The following is an 18,199-nucleotide window of genomic DNA, read 5'->3' as shown; positions in this document are numbered from 1 at the left end:
TTAACATCATTATTATTTTTTGAGACAGAGTCTCACTATGTCACCACCCTTGGTAGAGTGCCAAGGTGTCACAGCTCACAGCAACCTCACACTATGGGCTTAAGAGATTCTCTTACTTCAGCCTCTCAAGTAGCTGGGAGTATAGGTGCCTGCCACAACTCCCAGCTATTTTTTTGTTGTAGTTGTCATAGTTTTTAGCAGGCCTGGGTTGGGTTTGAACCTGCCAGCCCCAGTGTATGTGGCTGGCGCCCTAACCATTGAGCTATGGGTGCCAAGCCCTGAGCCTTAACATTAAATGCAGAAATTCTGGCTATATGCCATCCCACGGTGTATAGTCTGTTTCTTGACTTAACAATTACAGGAGCGAGTTCACACCTACAGCAAAGCGCTGCTCGTTTGCGTCTCGGGTTGCGCAACACTACAAAAAAAAAAAAAAAGGGATTCTTTGATGGGTTAAAGCGACGAGGTTTTGTCTATCTAAAAAGGCTTGGACGATGAGGAAGCCTGTAGGTCGGAGACGAGCCACTGGAGGAGTGAGCCACAGGCGCCACCCCATTGTCCGCTGTGATGATGAAGCATGGTTACATTGGTAAATTTGAAATCCTCGATGATCGCAGAGTTGGGAAAATCGTTGAGAACCTCACAGGTTAAACGAGTGTGGAGCGATCAGCCCCAGGTTTGCTGTGCAACTCTAGAAAGATGGCAGTATTGTCTGCTTCCATCCTGCCGGTTTGGTTTCACTGTACTGACAACTTCAGCTGGCATCACGGACCATGAAGAAGCAAGAAGAAAACACACGGGAGGGAAAATCCTGCGATTCTTTTTCTAGGGATGCAATACATATTGAACAAATGAAATGCCTCAATGAAAACAAAACAAAAATAAAAACAAACAAATAAAAAAAATGCAGAAATTCTGCTCAATGGATCCATATAAATATATTCAGCTTGATTCAATTTTATGTTTCTTCACCTTTATCTCACACTTTCATTCCCACACATATGTCCTGAATCTGATTGTACAAATTAGAAAATTTAAGTAGTTCTTTTGGAGTGTAGTACACTCCATGGATTATACTTTGTACCCAACCTTTAGGGACCGCTAGGTCTTGAATCTAGTCATAGATCTAAAAGTCAAGAGTGATGGGGTGGGTCCTTAGGAGAATCAGCATTGCCTTGTAAGTCAACTGTCTCAGATGAGGTCATTACAGATTCCTTAGGCAATGAAAGGTTAATCCCCCCAGGCAGGAGTGGAGAGGCTACTTTTATTGAAGGGAGACAGAATGCTTACATGGATGAAAAAGACTCAAATTTAGGGGCTCAGCACTCCCAGTACCAAGTCAAGGTCTTCGCACGTCTCCATTCCAACTTTTTGAATCCTATTCTTTCCCTGTAAGTGCTCTCCTTCTAAGTGTAGATACCTTGTAAGGCCAAGAATTCAATTTGTGTTATAATTCAGCCACTTAGATGAGCTTCTGAGTTTGATTTTCAGCAATCTCAGCCTTGCAGTTATAGGACATAAGGCAGACACAGAAGCTTTTAGGTCACTTAACGTTACTTGAACTCAGAATCCCTGAGCGCATCCTTTTCTTTTCCCACTTTGTCTGACAACATTAGGAACAAACAGCCAATATTATACTCAATAGTTTGACAAATGTGGTAGGAAGTATCATACACATCGTTACCCAGGTCCTTGCTTTTTAAAAATGTCGGCTTAGGAATAGCTAATGGTGATATTTGTTAGTTCTATTACTTGATCATGCCATGAACTACCAATGCTTTCTTAACTACTGGAAACAGAGTTATTTTTATCTCTTTGATCTAATCATATTAGAGAGCCATTTCCAGAAACTCCAGAATCAATTTGGAAAATTTATCTTTATGATTCTTTTCCTCACCACTCCTTGTACCAGAATGTGTAGTTGTCAGGGCTTACCAGAGAAAAAAAATCAACAGGCAGTTTACATAGAGAAACACAAATCTTTTATAAGGATTTTGGTTGATACAATTATAAAGATTGGCAAATCCAAATCTGCAGTGTGGGCCAGGAGGTTCAAGACTCGGGGGGCAGATAAAATGCAAAGGCAGTTGGCTGGAGAATTCCCTCTTGGTTCGGGGTCAGTCTTTTTGTTTTCCTTCAACTGGTTAGATTAGGCAGACCACATTATGTAGGGCAATCTGCTTTACAGATTAAAAATGTTAATCTCATCCAAAAATGCTCTCAGAGAAACACCTGTCCTAGATTAACGTTTGACCAATATTTGGCCCAGTCGAGACATAAAATTAGCCATCATGACTGGTATTTTTAAATACATCAGTTTATTCGCAATGATTTTTTAAAAAGATAAACAGGGAAGAGAACCACTTGATAATCCAGAGACGAATAACAGGCAAAAAAATTTCAAGTTTTTTTCTATGATAATTACAATGTTAATGGGGCTTAAAATTAATTAGTATTGGGAGGTGCCTGTGGCTCAAATGAGTAGGGCGCGGGTCCCATATGCCAGAGGTGATGGGTTCAAGCCTGGCCCTGGCCAAAAACTCCAGAAAAAAAAACTAATTAGTATTTATGGCATCTTAGTGTCTACATAGTGTATATTTTTCATTTTTCTTTTGTTTTGGAGACAGAGTCTCACTTTGTAGCCCTTGGTAGAGTACTGTAGCATCATAGCTCACAGCAGCCTCAACCTCCCAAGTAGCTGGGACTATAGGCCCCTGACACAATGCCCAGCTATTTTTAGAGACGAGGTCTCTCTCTGGCTCAGGCTGGTCTCCAATCTGTGAGTTCAGGCAATCTACCCACCTGGGCCTCACAAGTGCTAGGATTATAGGTGTGAGCCACTGTGCCCGGCCCATATTTTTCTTATTACCCCTCACATTAGTGTAATCCAGATATCACCTGGGGACTTCCTCTGGCCCTACCCCCACCCCTTGAGATCTAGGCAAAAAGTGTTTCAAAATCTGAGTTTTCAGCCTGCATTAACTCCAATGTCCTGTGAATTTCCCAGACTAAAAAATTCTCTTCACCCCTTCTGCTTAAGCTCTGCTTTGTTTCCTGGCCCTGTAGTTCTAGACCAATGACCCAAAATGAGACTCAATCTCTTCTTCAGTTTCTACAAGAAAAATCCATACCAAGACTGAGTCTAATAGACTTTACTGGACACACTGGGCTGGGGACATTGTCACAACACTTAGCCTATATGCTACTGCTATCTTTCAAGTTCCTTCCCCTCTTTACCTCTCACCCTTTCCTTTTCTAAGTTCCTCAAACTCCAATTTTTGTACTTCTATGTAAACCAATTTAGCCACCTAGGTAAGTTAACTGTGTTCTGCCCAATTTTTGTTACTGGTTTGCTGGGATAGATTTCTATCCTTTGCAAGGGATAGAAATTTAACCCAAGCCAGTTTAGGGCAAAAGGGCATTTTTTTGGCTAATGAATTTGAAGGACAGACTTCCAACCAAATTGCAGGATGAGAGAGATTTAGCTGTAACCAGGAACTTAAACTTATGTCTCTCATTGCAGATCGGCAAGTCCCAATTCTAACCTTTCAGCTTTCACTCATTTGGGAAGGGTGGTCTTATATTTCTTTTTTTTTTTTTTTTTTTTTTGTAGAGACAGAGTCTCACTGTACCGCCCTCGGGTAGAGTGCCATGGCGACACACAGCTCACAGCAACCTCTAACTCTTGGGGTTACGCAATTCTCTTGCCTCAGCCTCCCGAGCAACTGGGACTACAGGCGCCCGCCACAACGCCCGGCTATTTTTTTGTTGCAGTTTGGCCGGGGCTGGGCTTGAACCTGCAACCCTCAGCATATGGGGCCGGCGCCTTACCAACTGAGCCAGAGGCGCCGCCCGGTCTTATATTTCTTATTGCTCAAAGTTCAAAAATGCTGGGTAAAGATTCTGAATGGCTTAACTCAGCCAGCTGTCTATCTGTACACTAACTGCATGTTCCTAAAAGAACACAGAACCTTCCTGGGGAACTAAACACTTGAGGAGGGAGAGACAATTTCCAAGTAAAAGGAGGAATTTCACTATAGACATAATACTCTGGAACAGTTTTGGCTATACTTAAAAGTGAAATAGGGGATACACTTCCTTAACTTCTATACCAGCAATTCAAACAACCTCTCATCACACCACAGAAGAGGGGGTAATAAATATTCCCTGACTGACAGCACGAGCACAGAGAAATCACTTTCATTGAGGTCTCTTGAGGTGAGCCTTTAGGATTGAGTGTGATAGGTCAAGCCAAGAGGGGATTCCAGGGAGAGACTTCCAGGCTTGAGCAATAAATACTTACTCTCCCAGACCTCTCCTTTCATATACTTTAAAAAAAAAAAATGCACTTGAAGCCATCAGAAAACAAAGGATAAAGTTATCACGCTAAGACAAGGACAGGAGATTAAATGATCTTTGTTTGAACTAAAACAGAAGCTTTGTGAATAAGCCACTTAACTCCTCTAAAATGTGACTTTCTCATCTGCTACCCAAGTTCGGTAACAGTACCCTCAGAAGGCTCAAGTAATGATTAAATGAGACAAAACAAATCCTTAGTCAATGCCCTAGCTTATTGTAAGCACTCAGTTAAGTGAAGGATTATATAGCATGTTATATATAGCACTATATAATCTCCGCCTATTTTATACTCATAAGTGAAGCCAGAAGGTTGTATCGTATGCTAAATGTCGGCTAGATTCCATTCTGTAAATATTTCAAGTGAGTTTTTAATGCAAACTAGCCATTGTTCCCGTAAAATGCTCCGTTTGATAGCCCGGGCACATTCTGTGGCACAAAACCAGGAGAAATTAGTAACAAGTGAGTTTGGATGCTTTGATTCTCTCTAGCGAGGCAGGCGAGAAAGGAAGGTAAACTAAGACACGCTTTTCCTAAATCAGAGGTGACAAAACCGGCAAGAATAGCTCCCTCCCGACCTGCAAAGCGCGGGGATTCAGCGCCAGGGAAGCCTGGACCGGGGAAGCAGAATTGGAGGGAGCTCCAGCGGCTCAGACATTCCTGGCCTCGCGCTCCAGGGCTGGGATGGCCGAGAACAAGCCGAACCCAGCAGCCCTCTGTCCGCGGTCCATTCACGCCCCGCCCAGCACCAGCTCCTTCCCCTAGTTGCACCTCCTTCCCAGCTTCCCCCGCGTCGGGGCCGTGACATCACTTCCGGTATCCGCGCGCACGTGGGAGGAAGTGCCGGTGCCCGCGGCCGCGGCTCCTGGCGGTCTCTTTGGTTACGTTCATCCTTTGGCCGGCCGACGCCTCCGGCTGTACTGCAGCAATGGGAGTCCCGGCATTTTTCCGCTGGCTCAGTCGCAAATACCCGTCCATCATTGTCAACTGCGTGGAAGAGAAGGTGAGGAGGTGCCAGGCGGCCGCTCCGCTGTGGCCCCAGACGCCCCGGCGCGTCTAGGCCTCGGCTCTCAGGGCCGTCCGCCTGCCCCCTGGAAGCCTTGCGGGAGCCCGCGCCTCCCCTCCCCCCAGCCCCGGGGACCGCCGCAGCCCGACACGTGGTTGGACGTCGGCACACCGATTCCAGGCCCTGGGGAGCGGCCTGGGAGCGGTGAGGATTAAGCGGGGGAGAACTCATTGAGGGCAGTTCCTCCCTGTCTGCTTTTTCCTGGGACCGGAAGGCCCCGCCCACGGCTTTGTTTCCTCCAAAGACCGCGCGTTTTGTGTTTGGGAAGAGACTACCAGGTTGTAGCGCCATACCTGCGTGGTCTGCTGAGTTAAGGGCTAGGGATGTGCGGATGTTGATTCCAGTCTTTAACAGTTTTGTAAAATAATCCTGCCTGGGAGCTTCTTGTTTATCATTCATGTCTAAAAGGTTTTCTCCTAGCGTGCGGGGCCATTTGTTGTTGTTAGATCTTAATTCTGAAAGCAACAGTGTTAGAAGTTTCTAAGACGCGAAAGTCCTAAGTTCCCCCCTTTCTGTGTACCTCCACTGCTGGATTGCACGCTTGTTAAAATTTTAAGGTTATTGGATGCCCTCTAACGATGTATTTTCGGTGTGTTAGTTAACATACAGGTAGACTTTTGGTCATTCTTGAGTTTTGTTATGGTTTCCGTCCGAGTTCGAAATTGTACTCTTAAGAATTTCTGGATGGGAAAGGTTCAGAGAGGCACATCATGCCTCCCTCATTCCTTGGTCTGTGAAGGCAGTACTCGCCTGTCACTGAATTTCTTTTGCTTAGATTGGTAAGATTTTGATTTTTTTATTTACTTGGCTTCTATCCAGTGCGAAACCAAAATCTTTGTTTTGGTGACTTTCCTGTTTTGTTTTTCTCAAAGGGAGACTGCTAAACTGTTTTATTTGCAAATTTTTTATCGAAGTTTATTGATCTTAACTCGCTTACAGGTTAAATAAAAAGCAACACCTTCTTGCTCCACCCCTTCCCATACACTTTAAACTGTTTTGGTTCTATCTCTGAATATCATGCTTATACTTGTTTTTAGCCGCACCTCCCTATACTCGTAATAGGGTAATGACTTTATTTCTTTTACCAGTAAACTCTTGAGTAATATGCCTTTATTTTTATTCCATCACCTATGTAAAGTATCCCTAACATCATTTTCTAAGGTTGATAATAGCTTTTTTTGCACTACTAGCCTTCACCTCAAGTTTGTCAGATGTCCTTTTTCTTTCTTTCTTTTTTTTTGGAGACAGAGTCTCACTTTGTCGCCCTCGGTAGAGGGCTGTGGCATCACAGCTCACAGCAACCTCCAAATCTTGGGCTTAGGCAATTCTCTTGCCTCAACTTCCCGAGTAGCTGGGACTACAGACAACCGCCACAACTCCCGGCTATTTTTTGTTGCAGTTTGGCCGGTACCGCGTTTGAACCCACCACCCTTGGTATATGGGACTGGTGCCCCCACTCACTGAGCCACAGGCGTTTCCCTGTCAGATGTCCCTTTACATGTGGGCATCCAAAATTAAATTATCAGGGCTTTAATTTTTTTGTTTTTGAGATAGTCTCAAGTTGTTGCCCTGGGTAGAGTGCTATGCCGTCATAGCTCACAGCAACCTCCAACTTGGGCTCAAATGATCCTCTTGCCTCAGTTTTTCTTTCTTTTCTTTTCTTTCTTTTTTTTTTTTTGCAGTTTTTGGCCAGAGCTGGGTTTGAACCCGCCACCTCTGGCATATGGGGCTGGTGCCCTACTCCGTTGAGCCACAGGTGCTGCCCTTGCCTCAGTTTTTCTATTTTTTAGTAGAGACAGGGTGTTGAAGTCATGAGCTCAAGAAATCACACGTCTCCGCTTCCCAGAGTGCTGGGATTACAGGTATAGCCATCGCGCCTGGCCACATCAGGGCTTTAATTATTCAGGTTTGTTTTTGAAAGCTGGAAAATCACAGGATTTTTGATTAGTGTCACTGTGCAGATTCAGGTTATGTACTGTGATAGTGTTTTTTGCACTTTTTTGTCTTTCCTGGTGTTGTCTTTTTCACGCATTTTACCTTTCTCTACACAAACACTGTTTTATCAGTTATTCTGTCAAGTTCTCTTTTCTTTTTGGAGACTCATTTTTGTTGCAGTTACACCTAGTTACTCTCTAGGCTTATTGGAAAGCTACATCCTGAGATTTTTCAAAAAAAATTTCTCAAATGGAAACTACTGTTTTCTGGATCATAATCTTTCTTGCCTTAAATGCTTCCTTGGTTTTTATTCTCAGTCTAAGAAATATTTTGTGGGATGTGAGTTTTCTGAATCACCCTAGGCCCCCAAATCACCCCATTCTGCCCTTATGTACATGAAAGATGAATCATTAGCTAGGCCTAAAATGCGTTTTCCTCAAAGCTTGGAAAGCATTGTTCTTTTGTAATCTGTCATCTGGTATTGCTGATGACAGTTAAATGTTAATGTGAATTATCTATTTCACCAGCACTTACAACGTGTTTGCTGTGCACCAGGCACTGTTCTAAGCACTTTGTTAATATTGTTTTTTAGATCCTCAAAACAACCACTCGACTAGGCCAACTATTACTATATATTATTACTACTAATACAGGTGAGAAAACTGAAACACAGAAAGGTTGAGTAACATACTTAGTATCACTCAGCTAACAAATGCCAGAGCCAGTGTAGAAACCAGCCTAGAAGGCCATGCTCTTAAGTTTTATGCTGTTCTACTGCTTTCATTCTTTTATGTTGGTCAGTTTTTCTTTATGAACTTTGGAAAGATCTTTATCCTTGACATTGTAATTTTGTGATACTTATGTACCTAGGTATAGATTTTATTTAAAAAAAAAATTTTTTTTTTTTGCAGTTTTTTGGCCGGAGTTGGGTTTGAATCCACCACCTCCGGCATATAGGGCCGGCGCCTTACTCTTTTGAGCCACAAGCGCCACCTGATTTTATTTTAAATTAAAAAAAAAATTTTTTTTTTTGGAGACAGAGTCTCAAGCTGTCACCCTAGGTAGAGCACTGTGGTGTCACAAAGTGATTCTCTTGTCTCAGCCTTCCAAGTAGCTGGGACCACAGGTGCCCAGCACAACACCTGGGTATTTTGTAGTTGTTGTTGTTGCTGTTGTTGCAGTTGTCGTTGTTTTAGCTGGCTGGGCTGGGTTTGAACTGCTAGCATGGGTGTAGGTGGCCAGCACCGTACCCACTGAGCTATGGGCTCCGTCCTGTAAATGTTTTTTTTTTTCTTTTCTGTAAATGGGTTTTGATCAGCATGTGTTTGACTCTTTGAGTCCGGAGTTTGTGTTCTTCGTTTTAGGGAATACTCTTTATTTCTTGGCCTTCTTTTTCTCTTCCCTTTTCAAACTGTTCCTCTTAGACTGGTTTATTTTTATTTTCTTTTTTCCTCTCATTCTTGAGCATTCTTTTCCCCTCTCCCAACCCTCTTTTGTAGGTTTATTGAGCAATAATTGACATAAACTAAACTGCACATATTTAGAATGTACTATTTAATTCAGTGAATACTACATACATCCATGAATGTATCCTTTACAGTGAACATCACTTCCATCTCTAAACTGTTTTCTGTCCCTTTGTAATTTCTCTCTGCCACCCATCTTTTGCCAACCACTGATTTGCTTTCTAACTCTATAGATAAATTTTCATTTTCTACAATTTTATAAATGAAATTAGACAATATGTATTTATTATTTTTTAACCTGGTTCAGTTACTTTCATTCAGTGTAATTATTTTGAAATTCTTCAATGTTGTTATTTGTATCAACACTTCATTTATTTTTGGATAGCATTTTGTGTTGTGGATATACTGCGTTTCGGTTTTTCTTTCACCTGATTGATGAACTTTGCATTGTTCCCAGTTTTGGGCAGTTACAGAAAACCTATGACTATCTGTGCACATGTCTGTGTGTGAACATATGCTTTCATTTTTTAGGGAAAAATCTTAGGATAATGGTTGGATCGTATGGTAGGTGTGTGGTTATTTTAAAAGAAAAGCCTACCAAACTTATTTTCCAAATTAATTATACCATTTTACATTGGCACCAGCAGTGTATGAGAGTTTTAGTTGCTCTATTCTCACCAACATTTGGTACGGTTAGTCTTCTTAGTTGGTTTTTTTTGCACACCCTTTCCAAGTGGATGGGACCACCAGGATGAAATAAAGAGTACATGCCATGTTAGAGTAATGAGAGTTTATTGAAAGACACAATAAACAAAAGTTAAGACAAAATGTAACTGAGGGGCGGTAGAAACAGCTCACTCAATCTTTTTAGTTTTAGATATTTAAGTGTAGTGTTTTTCTTACTGTGGTTTTAACTTGTGCTTTTCCCTAAAGACAGATGATGCTGAGTGTCTTTTCAGGTGCTTATTTGCTTTCTTTTCTTTCTTTCTTTTTTTTTTGTGGCATCATAGCTCACAGCAACTTCCAATTCTTGGGCTCAAGCGATCCTCTTGCCTCAGTTTTTCTATTTTTAGTAGAGACAGGGGTCTTTCTTTTGCTCAGCCTGGTCTCGAACTTGTGAGCTGAAGCAATCCTCATGCCTCGGCCTCCCAGAGTGCTAGGATTACAGGTGTGAGCCACCGCACCCAGCTTTATTTGCTTTCTATATAAATATCATCTTCAGTGAGGTGTCTGTTCAGCTTTTTTGCCGATTTTTATATTGGTTTGTCTTATTGAAACGTAGAGTTTATTACATATTCTAGATGGAAGTCCTTAGTTTGATATTATCTTTTGCAGAAGTTTTCTTGTAATCTGTGGCTTGCCTTTTTATTTATTTAACAGTATGTTGAAGAGCAAATATTTTTAATTTTTAATGAAGTCTGATTTATTTTTTCTATTTCTGCTTTTTGTGTTGTATTTAAGAAATCTTTGCCAAAGCTCTTTTCTGTTTTCTTAGAGAAATTTTATAGTTTTAGTTAATTTTGTGATTTCTTTGTTTAGTCTTCTAAATAGTAAGTTATGTTGTTTTTTAAACACTAAACCCACCTTGCATTCCTTGGATAAACCTCACTTGGTCATGTATTATTTTTATGTACTGTTGAATTCAGTTTGTTAAAGATTTCTTGAGGATTTTTATGTCTGTGTTCATGGAAGATACTCAAATTTGTCTGAAGCATTCTTAGATATGCTATTTGTCTAGTTTTAATGTTAGAATAATGTTGACCTCAGATTGAGTTGCATTGTATACCTGCGTTAGTGTTTTGGAATAGGCTCACTCTTGTAGTCCTAGCTCTCTGGGAGGCCAAGGTGGGAGGATTGCCTGAGTTCAGTTCAAGACCAGCCTGACCAAGAGCAAGACCACGTCTCTACTAAAAATAGAAAAACTAGCCTGGAGTTGTGGTGGGTATCTGTAGTCCCAGCTACTCGGGAGGCTTAGGGAAGAGGATCTCTTGAGCCCAAGAATTTGAGGTTGCTGTGAGCTCACACCACAGCACTCTACCCAGACTGAGTGATACTGTCTCAAAAAAATGTGTTTCTGTGTATGTACAGGGTGTGTGTATATATGTGTGTGTGTGTGTACAGGATGTGTGTGTACATATATACACAGAGTGTCCGTAAAATTTTGCACAGTATTTTAAATTGCACACGAATTTTATGGCCACCCTGCATATTCAGTAGAATTAAATCACCGAAGTCATCTGGAATTTTGAGAGGGAAGATTTTAAGCTACAAATTCAATTTCTTTGTAGACATGGAGTTACTTAGGTTACTTCTTTCTCTATCCTCCTCTCCCCCCTCCTCCCCCCTTCTTCTCTCCCTTCTCCCCCTTCCCACCCATCTCCCCGCCGCCCCTCGTTACCCCCTCTATCCTCCCCTTCCCCAGTCTGATGCAGACGCACTCACTGTAACCTTGAACTGCCAGGCTCAGGCAGTCCTCCCATTTTAGCCTCTAGAGCAGGCGTCCTCAAACTTTTTAAATAGGGGGCCAAGTCACTGTCCCTCAGACCATTGGAGGGCCGGACTATAGTTTAAAAAAAAAAAAACTATGAACAGATTCCTATGCACACTGCACATATCTTATTTTGAAGTAAAAAACAAGACGGGAACAAATACAATGACACCACCTCATGTGGCCCGCGGGCCGCAGTTTGAGGACGCCTGCTCTAGAGTAGCTAGTTTCACAGGTGTGTGCTACTACGCTTGCTAATTTTTAATTTTTTATAGAGATGAGGTCTTGCTGTGTTGCTCAGGCTGTTCTCAGACTCCTAGCCTCAAGTGATCCTCCCACCTCGGTAAAGTGCTGGGATTATGGGCATGAGCCACTGCACCTGTGTCTCCCCCTTTTCTATTTGGATGGGCTTTGTAGTTTTATCCTTCACAGATTTTGTCCATTTAACTAGTCAATTTTGTTGACACAAAGCTGTTTGTAGTGTTTTCTTATTCTTTAATGTTGTTGGAATCTGTAGTGATGTCACTCTCGCCTTCCTGAGGCTCATCTTCTCTCTTTGGTCCCATTATCAGGCTGGCTAGACTGTTCTCTAGTAAGCAGCTTTTGGTTTCATTGATTTTTTTTTTTTTTCCTGTTTTCTATTTGTTTGATTTCTGCTGTTATTTTTATTATTTCTAGGTTGTGCTCACTTTGAACTTAGCTTGCTTTTCTTTTCCTTGTTTTTTGAGGTAAGAAGCTGAGGTCATTGATTTGAAACATTTCTTCTCTGATTAGGTATTGAGTACTGTAAGTTGCTTTCTGGATATTGTTTAAACACAATGCTACAAATACTGACATGTATTTTTTTTTTCATTCAGTTGAAAATATATTCTGAGAGCCCCTTTAGCCTATTGATTTTTTTTAGGTTGTTACTTAATTTTCAAATATTTGGAGGATTTTCCAGATATGTTTTCTGTTACTAATTTCTAATTCCCCTTTCAGAGTGTACTTTGCATACTTTGAATTCTTTTAAAGTTTAGACTTGTTTTATGGTTCAGAATATGGTCTCTGTAAATGTTTCATGTAGACTTGAAAAGGATGTATCTTCTGTTGTTGGGTGTTCTGTAAAAGTTACTATACTGGAGAGCGGTTGATCGCAGTCCCGAGGTGGTACATTATGGCTGACATGCAAAATCTGGTAGAAAGATTGGAGAGGGCAGTGGGCCGCCTGGAGGCAGTATCCCATACCTCTGACATGCACTGTGGGTATGGAGACAGTTCATCAAAAGGGGCAATTCCATGTGTGCAAGCATTTGACTCACTGCCTGCTGGTCCTGTGGGAGAGTACTTGAAGATCAGTAAAGAAATTGAGGGAGACGTGCAGAAACATGCGGAGATGGTCCACACAGGTCTGAAGTTGGAGCGAGCACTCTTGGTTACAGCCTCTCAGTGTCAGCAGCCAGCAGGCAATGAGCTTTCTGATTTGTTGGCATCCATTTCAGAGCAGATCCAAGAAGTGATAACTTTTCGGGAGAAGAACCGAGGCAGCAGTTTATTCAATCACTTGTCAGCTGTCAGTGAAAGTATCCAGGCCCCCTTTCCAAGCCTGGCCCCTATGTGAAAGAAATGAATGATGCTGCCATGTTTTATACAAACCGAGTCCTCAAGGAGTACAAAGATGTGAATAAGAAGCATGTAGACTGGGTCAAAGCTTACCTGAGTATATGAACAGAGCTGCAGAGTTACATTAAAGAGTTCCATACCACCAGACTGTCCTGGAGCAAGATGGGGCCTGTGGGAAAAGAACTGAGTGGATTACCATCAGGCCCCTCTGTTGGATTAGGCCCTCCTCCCCCAGTCCCCACCAGTTCAGGCTCTGATGAATCTACATCCCATTCAGCACTGTTTGTGCAGATTAATCAGGGGGAGAGCATCACACATGCCCTAAAACATGTATCTGATGACGTGAAGACTCACAAGAACCCTGCCTTGAAGGCTCAGAGTGGTCCAGTACACAGTGGCCCCAAACCCCAAACAAGCCCATCCCCCAAACCAACCACAAAGAAGGAGCCAGTTCTACTTGAACTGGAGGGCAAGAAGTGGAGAGTGGAAAATCAGGAGAATGTTTCCAACCTGGTGATTGATGACGCAGAGCCGAAACAGGTGGTTTACATATACAAATGTGTCAACACCTCATTGCAAATCAAGGGCAAAATTAACTCTATTACAGTAGATAATGTACTATAATGGGTTCAGGTAATGGGTAAAGTGCCCACCATTTCCATCAACAAAACAGATGGTTGCCATGCTTACTTGAGCAAGAATTCCCTGGATTGTGAGATAGTGCCAGATCTTCTGAGATGAACGTCCTCATTCCTATGGAACATGGTGACTTTAATGAGTTTCCAGTCCCTGAACAATTCAAGACCGTATGGAATGGGCAGAAGTTGGTCACCACAGTAACAGAAATTGCTGGTTAAATGAAGGCCACTGGGTTCTTTGCCTTCTCCCTTCACACCATGGGATAAATCCGTATCAAGACTGTTCTTTTCTAGATTTCCTCTACTTTCTGCTCTTAAACTGCTTCTCTACTGTGAGAAGCACAGCTACCTGCCTTCATTGAAATATACCTCAGGCTGAGATTTGGGGTGGGATAGTAAGTCAGTTGATCTTGCGCAGGAAGGTGCGACCTTTCCATATCAGTTCAATCACACCACCAGTCCATTCTTAATGAACTGCGGAGCAGGACTGTTGCTTTTCAGCTTTTGGCTTTGGGGGTGTTGTTCTACCAATTCCTTTGAGAAGAATACAACAATTCTAGGAATTAACAGATCAGAATGTTCACACTAGTTAATCTTTTTTCTGACAATGAGCATGAGGGTAGTAGAAGCTGGTATTGATTCCAGACAGTTCTTCTAACCAAACTAACTTTTCACTGTTGACAAGTGAAGGCAAGGGTAGAACTGGATGAAAAGCCGAGGCTTGGCCATCTGGCATTCCAAGCAAATTGTTCCCTATAAGCATTCCTTTTATTCTGCATTCCATCCTGGTCTGTTTCAACCATGAGATAGAAGGTTCTTTGGTACCAGCTACTGTACCAGTGCCCTTCCAGGGCCATTAGAGGTGTCTTGGACTCTTTCTTTCTCTGGGATCCCTGCCTACCACCTTCCCACCTTTCCCTAAAGATGTCTTTAAAGGAAAAACAACACATCATTCCAAGATGTCTGGCATTCCTTCCTCTTTACCTGCTAGGTGCCATCCATCTTCACTGTCTCCTTTTCTCTGTCATGCTCAACAACTTAACAGCTTCTATCCAGGCACCTGAACCAGAGGACTAAAACCTCCCCTGCAGACTGGTTTTAGGTCTCAGTTTATGTAAGACTCTTACACAGCATTGCTAGTATAAATTTCAGCCCCACCCCCACCCGGACAAACAATTATCAACGTATGCAACTTTTTTTGGTGGGAAGAGAGACAGTCCTGTGATTTCTACCCATTTCCTGAGGCCTGTGGAAATAAACCTTTATGTACTTAAAGTTATACAGAAAATAGAATAAAGTTAATACCAAAAAATTATATATATATCCATTATACTGATGGATAGGATATTGAAGACTTGAAAATACTTAACTGGTTTTCTGTCTCTTTGTCATATCAATTATAGATGTGGGTGTTGAAATCTCTGTCATTTTTGCATTTGTCAGTTTCTCCTTTCAGATCTATTTTTTGCTTCTTGATTTTGAAGCTCTTATTAGGTACTTAAATGCTTAGAATTATTCTTTTTGATTAACATTTTTTCTCATTAGGAAAAGACCCTCTCTATCCCAGGTTACATTCTTTGCTCTGAAGTCTTCTTTGGTGTTAATACACAGTGTAGCCTGTTCTCTTGACAAATGTTATTTTAAATTTCAGCTTATTTGCATCTTTATAAAGTGGATTTTTTTGTAGGCAACATACATTTGGATCTTGCCTTTTTATACAAGTTGACAATCTTTGTCCCCCTTTTTTGTTGGTATAAAATATAATATAAATTATACCATTTTAACTCTTTTTAAGTATACAATCCAGTGGAACTAAGTACATTGATAATATTATGTAACTATTACCACTGTCCATTTTTAGAACTTCTTTATCATCTAGAACAGAAGCTCTACCCATTAAACACTAACCTCCTGTCTTTATGAGTTTGCCTATTCTAGGTCCTCACTTAAGTGGAATCATATAATTGTCCTTTTGTGTCTGACTTATTTCACTTAGCATAATGTTTCTAGATGTTGCATGTGTCAGAATTTTCGTTTGTTTTTATGGAATTTCATTCCAATGTATGTGTAACATTTTGTTTGAATACTTTTGGCTGTTATACATAACACTGCTAGGAACATTGTTGTATAAGTATCTCTTTCAGTCCCTGCTTTCAGTTCTTTTAGGTATACACCACATGATCAGAATCACATCACCTTGGATCATTTAGCTTTTTTTTTTTTTTTTTGGAGACAGTCTCACTCCATCACCTTGGGTAGAGTGCTGTGGTGTGATAGCTCATAGCAACCTCACACTCTTGGGCTTGAGCAGTCCTCTTGCCTTAGCCTCTTGAGTAGCTAGGGCTACAGGCATGCACCACTACACCCAGATAGCTTTTTAATTTTTGGTAGAGATGGGCCCTGGACCTTGCTCAGGCTGGTCTTGGAACTTCTGAGATCAATTTGAGATGACAGGTGTGAGCCGCCGCTCCCAGCTTGTGTTCAGCTTTTTGAGGAACCACCAAACTTATTTTCTTCCTCTGCTTTGTAATTGGGCGGGTGGAACATTTACATTTAAAGTGGTTATTGATACGCTTACGTTTAAATCCATAATTTATTTCTTTTCAGTCTCATCTGTCGTTTCAGTTTCCCAAATGTTTCTTTCGGGTTGAGTATTTTTATGACTCGGTTATATTTCTTTTGTTTTCGTACCGCCTACTCCTTATTGGTTTAACTGTCATCTTCCTTACGTCATGTCTTTTAACTACTTGGCTTATATAGTTCCTCCACTTAACAAGCCTTCTGACCTTGGGAAGTTGACTTTAAGGCCTAAACTCTAGAGAGGTGGAACTTCTGGCACTTGTTAAAGTAGAAGCTCTAGATAAATTTAACCGTTTAATTGAGCAAAGAACAATTCACCAATTGGGCAGTCCTCAGAACTAGAGGAGGTTCAGACAGCTCTGCTCTGCAGTGTGGGTTGGCAGCTTAAGGGACAGGAATCAGAAGTGAGAGGTATACAAACAACTCAGTTGGTTGCAGTTTGGGCATTTGCCTAATTTGGACTGGCCTGATGAGTTTCAGGCCACCTGTGGGCGATTATAGCTTGGCTGCTGTGATTGTCTGAGACTCAGCTATTTGTTAGAAAGTAGAATATACTACTAGAGTTTACTTTTGTATACTATACTTTTGTATACTATAGTAGTATACTATTTTTGTAACAAAAGTTAGGGTTTCTGTCTATATTAAACTAAGTTTAATTGCAGTTGGTTAAGTAGAAGAGAGTTGTCAGGTCAGGCCAAATTTGGTTTACTTTTAACACCGCATTGGACTGCCCCTACAGCCTTCACTTTCTGGTCATCTCTGTGTGAGGGCTGGAACCAGAAGACCTCAGCTGGGAATGTGTGTTTTGAAGACACAAAATTTTCACCTCTCTGCACATGTCAGCAGATGACTGAAAGTACTGTGTGTATTAATTTGGGGGTTAAAAATACACTATAGTAGGCTTGGTGCCTGTAGGTCAGCGGCTAGGGTGCCAGCCACATACACTGGCTGCCCGGACCTGCCAAACAGTAATGACAACTACAACCAAAAAAATAAAAATAGCCAGGCGCCTGTAGTCCCAGCTACTTGGGAGGCTGAGGCAAGAGAATCGCTTGAGCCCAAGAGTTTGAGGTTGCTATAAGTTGTGATGCCATAACACTCTACCGAGGGCTACAAAGTGAGACTTTGTCTCAAAACAAACAGAAATGTATACACACACACACACATATAGTAGTAAGTAGGAAAATTTGCAAATATGAGATTCATGAGTAATAATGACCTAACGTATGTACCTTGGAGCGTGGTTCTGTGGGTTAGACACATAGTGTATTAATGCAAGTTAGGCTTCTGGCACAGAAGCACTTGATAAATGGCAACTAGCTATGAAAATCTGATTTCAGAATTTTACTTGGTAAGTTAATTTTTAGTAGCTTATATGTCTGAGTAAAAGTGGAGATGTCTTTGTGTTTACCTCTTGGTAACACGGAACAGTGTAGAGTTGTGCTCTTAACTGTTTTCATGTAACGAAATGCAGGTTTCCTCCCCTGCTGCCTTTCTCTTTCCTTTTGTTCTGTTTCATTAAGTGCTGCTTCTGTGACAGGCACTGCTCTAAGGGAGGAGACAGTAATGAACAGGAGGATGTTGGTCCTTGACCTTGCATTGTATTTTCTCCAATATGTTTTTTTTGGAGAGGAGGGAATAGTTTTTCTACATCCTTTAAACAGCTTTATTGAGGGATGATTTATATAACATCCCATTTACGGATTAGAGTATACAATTCAGTGGTTTTTAGTATGTTCACAGATGTTTGCAGCTGTCACCACAGTCAGTGTTAGAACATTTTCTTTACCTCAGAAAGAAACCTGAGGTGCAGTAAAAGCGCTAGTAAAGCCTCTGCCTGCGAGCCCCTCTTCTCCATCCCTAAGCATCTGTTAATTTACTTTGACTTTATTTTCCTACTCTGGACTTCTCTGTGAGAGGAATCATATTGTATAATACATATGTTGTTTGCTTCTTTGACTTACCATTATGCTTTCAAGATTAATTGAAAGCTTGTGTCAGTACTTAATTTTTTTTTAATTGTTGGGGATTCATTGACGGTACAAAACCAGGTTACCTGATTGCATTT

General features: G+C 41.4%; 1 protein-coding gene and 1 pseudogene across 1 annotated transcript in view; both read left to right on the top strand.

Moving 5' to 3' along the window:
* The first annotated feature begins 5,162 nt into the window (after window positions 1–5,162).
* XRN2 (5'-3' exoribonuclease 2) overlaps window positions 5,163–18,199 on the top strand; it is a 101,650-nt gene continuing 88,613 nt past the window's right edge. The window contains exon 1 of the mRNA XM_053573594.1: window positions 5,163–5,359. Coding sequence (XP_053429569.1) covers window positions 5,285–5,359 — 75 coding nt within the window. The 5' untranslated portion in view covers window positions 5,163–5,284. The remainder of the gene's footprint in view (window positions 5,360–18,199) is intronic.
* Window positions 12,416–13,770, top strand: LOC128573383 (adenylyl cyclase-associated protein 1-like; annotated as a pseudogene).

The sequence above is a fragment of the Nycticebus coucang genome, chromosome 21, assembly GCF_027406575.1.
Source record: "Nycticebus coucang isolate mNycCou1 chromosome 21, mNycCou1.pri, whole genome shotgun sequence".
Lineage (NCBI taxonomy): Eukaryota > Metazoa > Chordata > Mammalia > Primates > Lorisidae > Nycticebus > Nycticebus coucang.
Note: the sequence above shows the minus strand (reverse complement) of the source record. Positions and strands in the feature narration are given on the sequence as shown.